General features: G+C 32.4%; 1 protein-coding gene across 8 annotated transcripts in view; it reads right to left on the bottom strand.

Moving 5' to 3' along the window:
* Positions 1-6,201: 6,201 nt before the first annotated feature.
* Positions 6,202-12,772, bottom strand: part of TMPO (thymopoietin) — a 33,864-nt gene continuing 27,293 nt past the window's right edge. Inside the window, exons 3-9 of one of the 8 annotated variants that reach the window (XM_083365615.1) lie at positions 12,513-12,671; positions 11,787-11,887; positions 9,616-9,723; positions 9,420-9,509; positions 8,922-9,032; positions 8,129-8,217; positions 6,202-6,988 (exon numbers count right to left, since the gene is read on the bottom strand). In XM_083365615.1, coding sequence (XP_083221741.1) covers positions 6,697-6,988; positions 8,129-8,217; positions 8,922-9,032; positions 9,420-9,509; positions 9,616-9,723; positions 11,787-11,887; positions 12,513-12,671 — 950 coding nt within the window. In that variant the 3' untranslated portion in view covers positions 6,202-6,696. Of the gene's footprint in view, positions 6,989-8,128; positions 8,218-8,921; positions 9,036-9,419; positions 9,510-9,615; positions 9,724-11,786; positions 11,888-12,512; positions 12,672-12,772 lie in introns of all 8 variants that reach the window. The other 7 variants (XM_083365614.1, XM_083365618.1, XM_083365617.1 and 4 more) reach the window with 7 other exon arrangements.

Below are 12,772 nucleotides of genomic sequence, written 5' to 3'. Positions count from 1 at the left end.
ATAAATGGAATGCTTAGTGAATTATTTGCATTAAAATAGTAGATTGTACAATGTGTTGGTTGGAAACATAGCTACATATATTTTCATACGCAGGCAATGTCATGTTGAAAACTCAAGATAAATTCCAGTGGCAGACTATATAATCTGAACATGGATGCATCAAAGAACAAGGTACTTATATTTAGTAAAGAAAATGGGGTGAATATTACAAGTTATACATAATTGTTTTAAAAATCTAGAGTAAGCCAGTGAATTTTATAAACAATGAACTTTGCTTTTAAAACAAAGAAAAATTGGGGCATATTAAGATGCAAAATGCTTGTAGAAGGATAGGATAGTGTGGAAAATAACTGGAAGTACTGCTAAGCTTGTAAGCCGTCCTGAGTCTTTGGAAAAGGGCGGGATATAAATGGAATTAAAATAAAATAAATAAATAATAAATAAATTTAAAAATAAAAATATATATGCTTTTAGTATTATCATGTAATCATATTTTATATTTTATAATAATCATTTTATAATCAATTGCCGGAGTAGATGCTTTGAGTATATGGGGAAAAATGCAAGCCTCAAGTGGAGGGAGGGGGAGAACAGGAGTTACCATGGGGCCCAGTGTGAGTCACCATCTAGGAATTGTTTTTAAGTACCTTCTGGTGCCTGGTACCCCTGGCAGGTGTTGAAGATGGGAGACATCTCTCCTTTAGAATTGATAGTAGGGGAGGGATCTTATTAGTATAATGTAAGCAAACAGGGGCAGAGATAATATATTCTGTTTAGGCGCTTCTGATAGATTGTAACCTCCAAAGCCTAAGCCAATGGGGCCAGGGGGGAGGGAATGGGGCATCGCGACAGGATGTATAATAATAATTTGGAATTTGGGGGTGTGGTTCAGTGCTTGGCTATATTGCATTGTTTACCTTCCTGAATCCACCATGCTTTGCAAACCGTTACTTTTTAGACTTGGTTGTGAAGTCTAATAAACTTCTTTTCTATTTGTAACTCAGAGTGGATTTCAATTTGTCTATTTTTGTGTCTAACAATAGTATGTGGTGTATTATACAGAAAGTTGTTGAAAGAAAAATGGCTATGTATTTCTATTTTGTTAAAGTAACAGATATGTCAAGAGTCACTGGAAACTGGGCAGCATATAAAGGTAATACAATAATAATCAAAATAGTCTGGATAGTGGATGTGTCAGTACCTAGAGATAACAGCATAGAAAAGAAAGAAATGAAGAAAATCACAAAATATAAAGACCTGCAAATAGAATGACTCTTGCAGAAGAAAGCAAAGATAGTACCAATAATGATAGGTGTGCAATCACAACACATCTGGAGCATCACTTGAACACTGTCAACATTCACAAAAATCCCCAGCAGTCAATTGCAAGACAGATTTATTTGGAATAATTTATATCCTGCAACAATACCTTTAACACCTCTTTGGGGAGGACTCGATAGGTGGATAAAAATACCAAATCCAGTCTAAACATCTGGCTGATTGTGCAACCAACCATAATTCTTAGGCCCTTGGGGAGGATTTGAATTATTAAGTTTCCAGATGTCTTAGAATGTGAATATGATTTTAGATTACCCACCCAAAAGAAATAAATCGAATGCCATGGTAAAATAGACTCAAGAATAAATGAATGTTGATTTAATGCATATTGAGCATAATGATGAAAACTGTATAAATGAAATACGTTGTGGTTTGGTTGAACAGAAATAAAGATTGAATTGCAAAATAAATATAGAAATGAAAGGTAAATGGGTTCAGAGGAGGAGTATTGCAGAAAGTCACGACTAGATGAAATTTAGAAGTGTACTATACAGTAAAGTACAAAAGCAATGCATGAATTTGTGCATAGATGTTAAGAAACCATATTTTGAAGGTGGAAAGATATGGACAGGTAGAGTGAATGATAAATTACATTGCTGTAAACTCTTATTTGGATGTATTTCTTGCCCTTAGGTTCATTTGCACTTTTGTGTTATTCATGTTAATTACCCTGAAAGAGAATAGCAGAATGTACATATGTTCCTATATGTATATGTGAATATAAAATCTCTTGATTGATGTAGGTATGTGGAGATAGATCATGGCAATATCCATAATGCTTCCAACTACCATACAGAGATTTGTTATGAAGCCGGCAATGTTTTGAAAATGGTGTATTAAAAGATCAACTTAGTGACTACAGCCTTAATTACTATGTGGACTATAATTGTCATGCAGAATTCCATGTTTGTAGCTCAGACTGCAGTACCATGCCTATCTTGGACAGTTCTAGATGACATTCAGCTTAATGGGATGCTGTAGCATTTGCTATTTTTGACAAACAACTGCCTGATAAGTAGTTATCTTTCAGCTTAAAATAGACTAGCCTGTTTTACTTCTTAACACACTTTCTCTTTGCTTTTATATTTGCAGTTGTCAAATGGCTAGCAAAACAAAGATTCATATAAAATTAAACTGCAGCAGGATTTTTCAAGCCAATACCTCCAAGCAGGAGGCAGAGAACAGTCATCTAGGAAAGTTTTGAGAATTCCACTCTTCCATCTTTGGGGCTCAGATGGGTTCTAGTTTTTTTGCATCTTTAGGATATCATTACTCGTCTTTGAGGCCTACAGATATTCAAAGATATATGTGACTCTTCTTAGCAGCTTACATAACTCTAGCTAGTTCAACATGGATTTCTATAACTTCTCTTAAGGTTTTAATAGAATATTTTGTACCAGCTATTTTAGTAAATTGGTTTCAATAAATGCTGGTTGAAGAACTAGTTTGTGTCAAATAGTACTAATACTGTTGAAGGAAAGAATTGCTATCTAAATGTAAAATCTGTCACACAATATGGGAAAAATGGAACTATATGAAACTATATGCATAAATGTGATAGCCATACATGTTCCTACAGTTAAGTCCAACCAACTTTGCATGAAGATATGAAGTAAGCATCTCTTTATTTTGTTTTTTTACAAGGAAAAAATTTAACACTGCCAAACAAGGAAATGTTATAATTATCTGAAATTAAACAGTATATCCAAATTATCCTTATTACTTTACAAGACTTGAAAGCAATGATTGCCTTACCACCTTTTGAAAAAAATAGATGGCTATTTACTGCCATTCTTTTGTCATTACATCTGCCTAATTCCATAGCTGTTGAAGTTACAGTATCTGTCATTAACACACTTTCTTTTCAATTCAAAAGTCTGATCGTTTTGATTTCATAGCAAATAGTTTGTAAATATTCTGGAATATTTCATGCTAAACCAGCCCCATTGACTCTGTCTAGATATTCAGGATGTTTCAAATTATACATCTATTCTTCCTATATGTATTGTAATAACTAAGTAAAAGCCTGGCTCTCAGTGGGAGAGTAAGTTAACATCTGTGCATTGTTCTTATAAGGGATCTAATTTCAGGTTGTTGTCATCTGACATGTTCTAATTCACATAGCCAAGTGTTTCTTGGTTAAGGACTTAGCAATAGTTTGAAATATTTTAGATGTATTAGATTCAGTACTTAGGAAAATATGATATATGTGGAATATTTAATTCTGCTTAAGAAAGTATAACATTGTTTTTGATAGTACAAAAATTAAAGTTGCATAGTTTTCCAATTATTCAGAGGAAATTGAGATTTTTAAAGCAATTGTTCAATTATTATTTCTTGATTTTAAAAGGGGAAATTATTGAATTACTTGGAAGAATACCATCATAATCAGTAATTTCTCTATTTTTTATGCAGTGGAATTTTCTTGAATATGCTATGCTCATCTCTGCATGGAAAGATGATTTTTGAAAACTAAAATTACTCAGATGCTTCAGATCTGTGACTGCAGTGGAAAACAATGAGCTTGTATAGATCTATTTGATATATTTTTGAAACCTCAAAGTGGAACAATCCACCTGAAACCCAATTTTCATTTTTTGGCAATGTAGAGGAAAAAAAATATTCCCACCAGTCTGTTCAATTACTGGAAGATGTTAAGGATAAGAAACAGGAACCTTCTAATCAAATACTAAATCAAAACATTACGTTAGTTGAGTTTGGAAAAACTATAAAGTCCCAAATGATTATATTCTTTTCAGAAGAATAGTGTATTAGAGCAAGTAGATGATGATGATGATGATATTGGATCATGTTTTAGTACATCACCTAAGCACATCTAAAATAATCAATAGTGTACAACTCAAAATCCTGGAATTGTGACATTTTGTTCTCTTAAGACACATGGGGGAAAAATCCAATGATCATATCCAGATTATAATAGAAAATTCTAATAAAGACCAATAAGACAAAGAAAATGTTCAAACCATCAGTTTAGTACCCTAAGCCTTACCGAGAACCTTTTTTTGCAGTTCTAGACAAATCAGTACTAATACCTACATCTGTGCATTTTCATAATGGGAACCTCTCAAAGGAGTTCCATTAAAGGCTAATATTCCCAGTTGTCTCATAGTCCTCGGATGTTAATTGGACCAGCATCAATGATCACTTTAAAAACTAGAAATACTTTGGTAAAGCTTTATTGCATGTTGAAATATTATTTATCAAATTTGTATGCCACCTGACTCCCAATGACTGGGTGGGTCACAAATAAAACAAGAAAAGTACTATTCGTAACAGGTGATAAATAAAAGGCGGCAAGAACAAACTGGACAGGTACAAAGCAATTACAAAGTACAATTTTCAGATATTAGTATGAGAAATATTTGCAGCACTTGGACTTCAGATGTCATATGGAAATTAAATGGTATACTATTGAAGGGATTTTATTATGCTTAAGCTTGATATTAGTAGTGATATTTTGTAATCATTTTATATATAACTGTTCATTTGCAAGCAGCTTTGTAGGTGCCTTATATTGGGAAATTATTTACATAAAAGCAAATGTCTCATGTTCTATATAGAGATTACTTACATGAAAACAGCACAGTAAGGGGAGGGGGGAAAGGAGTTACGGATGGAGCCTGGGTTGCTGTGTATGAGTTAGAATTGTTTTTTGTGCTATCTTACGCCTGGTACAAAGACCTGATCTTTTTGTTCTGTAAAGGTATAAAAGGTGGAAGGCACCTTTCCCGGTTGTTGCCTTCATTCCTCTACCAGCCACAAAGAGGAATAAGGTCACCCAACTCTGTTTTGATCAAAATAAAAGTTGTTTGCTTGCTGAAACCTCGGCTCAGGAGTTTCTTTTGGTTCTTTAAAATTCCTGAGTAACGCTGGGACAATTGTGAGGCTAAGTGGGAAACCTTACACTATGGATGTAATATTGTGTATCTGGAGTTTTCATATGACTGGAATTAATACTGGCTAGGTATCCATAATACCTAGGTAGATGGCATTTTCTAGAAACCCTGTATTTCAGAGCAAAGCAGGGCCAGTGTAGGCTTGTGACTGGATGGAAAACAACCAAGAAACTTCACAGCTGTAGGTTGCTGATAGAAGATAATGCCAAACAATTTCTGTTTTACTGCCAAGAATATTACATGGTTTTCTCCATGAATTTACCAAGACACACATTTGATCAATGAGATTTTAAAATTAAGGCTTACTTGTAGGCTAAATACATTTTAAGGCAAGAGTTTCTATGTAAAAATTAAAGAAGAACTGAGTGCATGAACACCAAGTCAGAGGAGAGTGAGTTATGGTTTAAAATAACTTTATTGCAGTTTTGTATAGAATATGTTGTAAATTGATACATTCATTTGATATGTAATAATCCACAATAAAATGAATGTTATGTCATTGAAAAAAACAATTTGGGACAAGTCATGGTGGACCAAAATAACTGCATTGGTGGGCAATATGTCTAACTTTTGTTCATCACACCATTTGTGTATAGCAAATAGCCTTTATATACCATAGGAATTATAGGTTTTGGAATATCAGTGTTTTAAATAAAATACCATAGAAAAATATGAAATCTAAAAATGTAATTCAGGCTATGGTAACATGACTCTTGAAATAAGTCTGTAGATAAAAATGATTTCACGTTTAGTTAAGTAAAAATAAGTAAACCAATTTATTTTATGTAAGCTTTATTTCAAAAAACTATACTAATAATATTGTTCTAAACAACAATAGTCAATTAGATCAGGAATTATAGGATTAAACACTAAAATAGGTAAGTATGATTAGAAATTAAGGATAAGCTCAAGTATAATTACTACAATCAAAACTAACACAGATGTATACAATTTTACATTTATTGAGATTACAATATTCTACAGAAAAATGCCAAAGCCCCTTGAAACTACATTAAATTTAGCTGCAGTTTTCACGAAATGCATTAAAAATGCATTTCCATTTATCAATTTCTTTCCACCCCAAATAACATACGCAGTAAACAAAATTTCAGTAAAGTATCTTAGTCTGAAGTAAAAACATTTAAACATGTATCTTCACATTTTACTATCACTTCTGCCCATTTTGAGCTTCCAAGTTTATAAAATCAAATATACAATCTCAAATGAACATAATGAAGTCCACATTAAAAAAATAAATCCTACAAGTAGTTCCAAAGAAATCTAGATACTACTTATGGCACAGTGATCTCCTGATTTTGAAAGTAGTTGATGCCCATTTACTGTCCTATTTTATTCCTTTTTCAGTTTCAAGATGAAGGATGAAGACATCTCTATAATTAAAAATGGGAGATCCAGTTGTGTGTGCCACAGAAAGAAAAACTCAATTTGTTGTTTTCCGTGGACTCTCGGCTGTAAGGAATTTGGAGAATGGATTTCCTTGGTTGCTTTCCATTGATTGATAGACGAAACCCAAGAAGATTGCAACAACGAAAAAGAGCAAAACTTTTATCCACAAAGGAATGGAGTGTTTTTTAGTTGTTTTTTCTTTTTGGACTTCTGCTGAGGCAACATATTTAGGAATATATTTTGATGAATATGTTTCTTCCAGCCGGTAATCACTGAACTCTATAGGTCGCCCAGCAGCACCTTTGATTGGTCTACGGCAGCTTGCACTATAAATTAAGTAATATGTTTAAGATTAACATAAAAATGTCCTAGAATACCTCCTATATTTCAAAAGTTCTAATGTGTATGGGAAAAATTTGGACTCAATATAGTAAAGTAGAAAGGCTATGCAATACTTGGATATATTTTGAAATGCATAACAATGTGAGTATAGTACCTGTCAGTGACTCATTAAAACTACTGCATGAACAGGAAGGCAATAATCCTGCTGTAGATTATTATATACAATATTCCAACATGAAAAACCTTATCTTTATTTTAGCATTATAGTCCTCTTCTATTTGTTCTCCAAAAGCTGCCTTTCAGTAATTTGTTTATTAACATTTATTTGCCACCCATTTCTCAAAAGTGATTTTAGGCAATGTACAACAATAAATATCTAAAAACAATCATTGTAAAAAATTTTTTTAAAAAACAGTAAGGTACAAAAATAAGCATTAACCATAATAGCAGGGCCATTTTAGGATTTCACCAGTCTCCTGGGATGCCCAGCCCTGATGACATAGCCAGATCTTGAGAGACCTCTGCAACATCAACATTAATGTTAAAATTAACATTAATAACAAGTTTTGTACATGTGTGCACCTGTCCTCTCAGTATTAATTTATAATGCGCAGTTAAAGTCAGATTTTGGGTTAGGGTTAAAGGAGCCCAATATACATAGCTGATAATTTGCTATCCTTTTTTATTGGATTCTTTTATAGAGGCTCTTTATGTATTTATGTAAACTAGTTGTTAGTAGCCTAGAATTATATATTTAAGAAGGGCATCCATATACATTTTCCAAATAAAATAAACATTTTGATATTTAAAATGAATCTTGGTTTTGGAAACTGAAAATACAACACTTATTTTGCTTCTTCAGTTTTTTTTACCATATAAAGAAATTTTAAGAGTGTCTATATACAGAACACTGAAAAATCAAGCTTTTTAGGATGCCACTCAAAAGCAGGAAACTTGCAAACTAGCACAATATTGTGTAACACTTATTTTCAACACTTGATAAAGACAGTGAAATACAAAATATTGCCTTGTCAAGTCCAATGCCTTAGGTCTAGTCCAAAAAAGGCCAAAATCTGAAAATTCATGCATCCCAAGAAACAAAACAAAAAAATAGCTATAGGTACCTAATTCCTGTAGGTGTTGATGCTTCATATGGAAACATTTCTTTAAGAATATCTCTTTCTAATATCTCTGTAGACATTTTCTCGATGACCTGTAGTTAGAAAATGGAAAAATGATAATCTTATCAAATTTCATTAGAAGCTGTACTAAAGAAAATAAGGGAGAGAGGCAGAATGTAGCCATGTTCCGGTGTCATTTTGAATAGTAAACCCATAAAAATTTAAGAAGACTCCTTCATGGGGTTTAGCTGTTGATCAAAATTTGGTTACATTTATCTATTAATTATAAATCCAGATGTCTTCAGTAATATCCTTTGTTCCTTCAAGATGAAGAATAATGCTATTTTATAAAGATTAATGTAATAAAAACCTAAGGAAGTTATTTTCACCACTTCTAATTGATCAGATACTGGTGATTAGGATGATGAATAGTTTCATTTTTATTCTCTCTCTGAAAAAAGTACTGAAAGAACCATTTTAAACACAATGTGCAATAGTTTTGCACTGGTACATTCAATTATTTTAATAGCACACATGGCAGAGATAAATTTCCTTACAAAATAGAACTGAATTACTTTAGATTTTTCTAGGTATTCTAGGTAGTTGATCTGGTAACAGATTATTAAAAGTTTAGATATTCCAAATCAGTATATACCCAATACATGCAAAAAAAAAGTCCTGAGAAGGAATCTGAGGCTAGAAAAGACCTAAAATATATCTACTACCATAGTTTTAATTAAAGATAAGTTCACCCTCCTCCCCTTTCTATCCACCAATCTATATTTAATTCATTTACTTCAGCTGTCATCAATGGTTTCTTTGGTGTTCTTCTTGGCAATTCTGAGAAGTCACTGATTGACAGTATAGGATCAGCATGCTTGGTATTTCCAGGTACCCTATTGACAACCTGCTGAAATTCAAATTGTTCAGACTCAGAATTAACAGAGGAAATTACAACAAAAATCTTAACCAAGCCAAGCAGCTTACTATCCTAAAAGAGAATACAGGGGTTTTTTTTTAAAATGAGAAGTTGCTTTTACTATTTATATTACCCCGTAACATATACATAAAGACAGATTTTGACACACAGGGAAAAAAACTTTCAGAAGATCCACCGTAACTGAATATTGTTCCTCCTGCCATTTAGTTGCTCTTGGTTTGCATTAGACTGATGAACAACAGCCCAATGTTTTATTTAAAAAACTTCTCTTCCCCAAGAAATAAAGGTTTATTCAAAATTCTTCCATGAGAAGAAAATGAAGAATACCACCTAATGAAAATTCAATATATTTACTAGAGTCTCGTTGCTTGAAGCCACTACAGCTATGGGAGTATTCTCTGATATTACTGGATCATGTACAGGAAATGGAACTGTAGTTTCAACCTGTTTGTTTAAAAACAAAAACATAACAAAATAAGTGTATAGCTGTTGCTAGGGCTCTGAGAATGTCAAAAATTAAGGTCTAAATTAAAAAGTAGCCTTCCGTCACCCTTTTCCTTGGTGTTCTTCTTGATACTCTTGCAGACTCCCTAGACACTGCCTGAAGAAGTCCACTTTTTGAAGATCCACTTCTCCAGAATGTCTCAGTAATGCCATCCTTGGATATTTAAGCATCAAACATATTAGCAAACATATGAATGCTGTATCTTGAAATCAGATTATCCCACCTAATACCGTAGTATTTTGCGTGAAAATTGTGCATGATATGTATCATTCTGTGTTCCTATATTAGGTAGAAAAGCATGGTATTACAGAGAAACAATGAACACAGGATAGAAATTAATGACATATCATTAACAATAAGTATGTACTTTGATGTGAAAGACATTTTAGATCGGGGTGTCAAACAACGTCACGTGTCGCGATGTATCGTGACTTTTTTGGCATTGCCAGCAATGGGGTAGGCGCAGTTTTGCTATGATGCATCCAGCCTGCGGGCCAGCAGTTTGACACTCGTTTTAGATTATTAAAATGTAGGACATCTAAATATCTGACCTCTTTTTTCTCTTTTATTACATACATTAGCTGATACTTTTTCTTGCACTGGTACTTATTTTTCAATTTCAGATAAAGGGATTCTGATCTTGTGACACTAATATATATGGCCTTACTAATATAAGTTCTTTAAATGGCTTTCTGAAGCAAGCCATAGTAGATTTTAAATCTGTTACTAAATTTAAAATATTCAGCATCTTATCCATATTCTACTTAGCCTTAGAAGTTTAAATTTGACTGCTAATGATTGCAAAGTTGAATGGGATTGCAGCCTTCATTCTATGGAAATTATATATTAGTATATATATAGATTACAAAAGGAGGTAATAACCTTGCAAGCATTAAATCTGTCTGATAGCTTAATAAGATTTGCTAGTCAGAAACAGATTCTAGGGCATAGCACAATGGACAATCAAATTATAGCTAACTATTATACAGATGAGATATTAAACCCTGAATTAATAGATTAGATGTGGCCATCTACCAAAAGACTTCAAAAACTACTATCTGAAGTCTACGTTCATGTTAAGGTGAACGAGAAATATTCTTTTGTCTGGATTTAATAATAAAAAATTGAAGAGATATCAGGAGGTTTTCTGAATATGACTGATTCATGTGTTATATTTTACACAAGCTAAATTTAAATTTAAAAAATTAGTGCCCCACATTTGGTTTTGAACTATATTTTTCAATTTTTAATGAATATTTAGAAAATAAAATTTTCTATTTATAGAAGTATCTCATTTAAAAATGAGGTATATTTTCTTCTACTGAATTTTTAATTACAGCAGTCCTCGCTTTTTTTAACTACCATTTGAGGTTACAACGGTATAAAAAAACCCTTCCAACTTTATGATTAATCCTCATTTTTACAACTATTGTAGCATCCTGCAGTGATTGGCATTTTGTGTTTCAGAATTGGCTTCAAATAAGCAAAAATAATGGAGAATGTGGGAGTTAAATCACAACTATTATCTCCTTCTCCCATTAAGATAATTAAGGAGGGGGGAAGGCAAATGGAGCTTTTGAAGTTATTTTTTTCTCTCCTTGGATGTTTTCCTCAGATAAACATATCTATATGAAACATTTCAGAAGGCTTGATTTGCTTTATCTCTTTACCTGGCATTTAGGTTGGCAGCAGCATTGCATTATGAACTTCTTTGCAATCTTATTAAACTGCTGCTATATTACTGTTTTCCAGTTAAAACAGCTTCTTGCTCTTAACAGTGTGTCCACATTAGACAGATTTTATTAAAAGAGGTGGCACTGAATAAAATTAAGCTAGTTTAGATCACAAATACTGTCCTTATTTTGAACAAACTTTGGTACCTGCAGGTTTATTATATTACAGTTAGGAAGAAAAGTTATTTAAAAACATCGACTCAGATTACAGTATATAGCAGAAAACCAGCATGAAAGAAATAGGTAGGGTTCAAAAACTTATTACAAATTTCCCCATCCTCTCCTTTATCACATCAAAATGCTAGCTAGCAATATTGCACTCTGCCATAAGTTCTTTATATGCCAGTCATTTTTGCTAAAGGACCAGATGTATGCTTACTTTTGCAATAAATATTAACTACACCAGAAATTTAAGGTTGTTTTAAAATGTCATTTTGAAATATACATTTTAAAAGAATCTTTTGAAGAAAATTATTGTGATACCTGGTTATTTTCAGCAATTCTTCTTTGTTTAAGTGATAATGAAGTTTTTGTTTTACTCTTCAGTGGTTCCTGCTTGTCAAGTCTGAACTCTGTATTAGGATCTGTAAATAAATGTATTATTCTTTTGCAGCTAAAAATGTCACTATTAATCAATGCTATTAGAACTTTTAAAGATTGTTCAATTATTTTTCCAATTTAGAAAATACACTGAAAACTGGTAGCAATAAAGATTAAATTCACAAAAGATGCATTCTGCATGGAATATATCAGAATGGAAAATTCAATAAAGTGGCATCATGAATTCCTTGGGGGGGGGGGGTTGGATCAACTTCTGGGAATATTAAATATTTTCAATCTTATTTACCATAAATCTTTTTACTAAGTTTTATTTTTAAAGAAAACACAAGATTGTACTAATGCAGTAATTCAATTTGCATTTAAAATTAATTAGCAAACACAATGCTGCTCCTACTGACTTGAAGGCACAAAATAAGCAGTTTTAAAAATGATGACTATAAGAATGATTACTTTTAATTTATTTCAGTGGATAGGAATGACTACTTAAATGTAGTCCATCATAAATAAAGTAGTAGAATTTATATCTATTGTTCCTAATCTCACTGCATGTATTAAGGCCAAGAATGTTTCCACTCTCATTGCATACAAAAAGATAAAAAAAATATTATAGTTTTTAAAGCTATTTAGTCATCATGTATTTTATTATACCTTCTTCACTGTCACTGAACTGATCAGAATCATCATTTCCATTTTGCTTATTGTTTTCTGTTGATGAAGAAAATGTTGGTGTGGCTATGAAAGAACTTAGCTCTTGGGATGGTTCTTTCAATTTCAGTAGCTTCTTCTCATACAGCTTTCTTGTCGTAGCTGCAACAAAGCAGGAAAAATTGGTTACATGACACAGCATTTATGGTCCTCTATGTGCATTTATAAGAACTATTACTACCTCACTTATCAAAATCTGAATA

This window comes from Vipera ursinii, assembly GCF_947247035.1.
Source record: "Vipera ursinii genome assembly, chromosome: 6".
NCBI classification, from domain to species: Eukaryota; Metazoa; Chordata; class Lepidosauria; order Squamata; family Viperidae; genus Vipera; species Vipera ursinii.
Note: the sequence above shows the minus strand (reverse complement) of the source record. Positions and strands in the feature narration are given on the sequence as shown.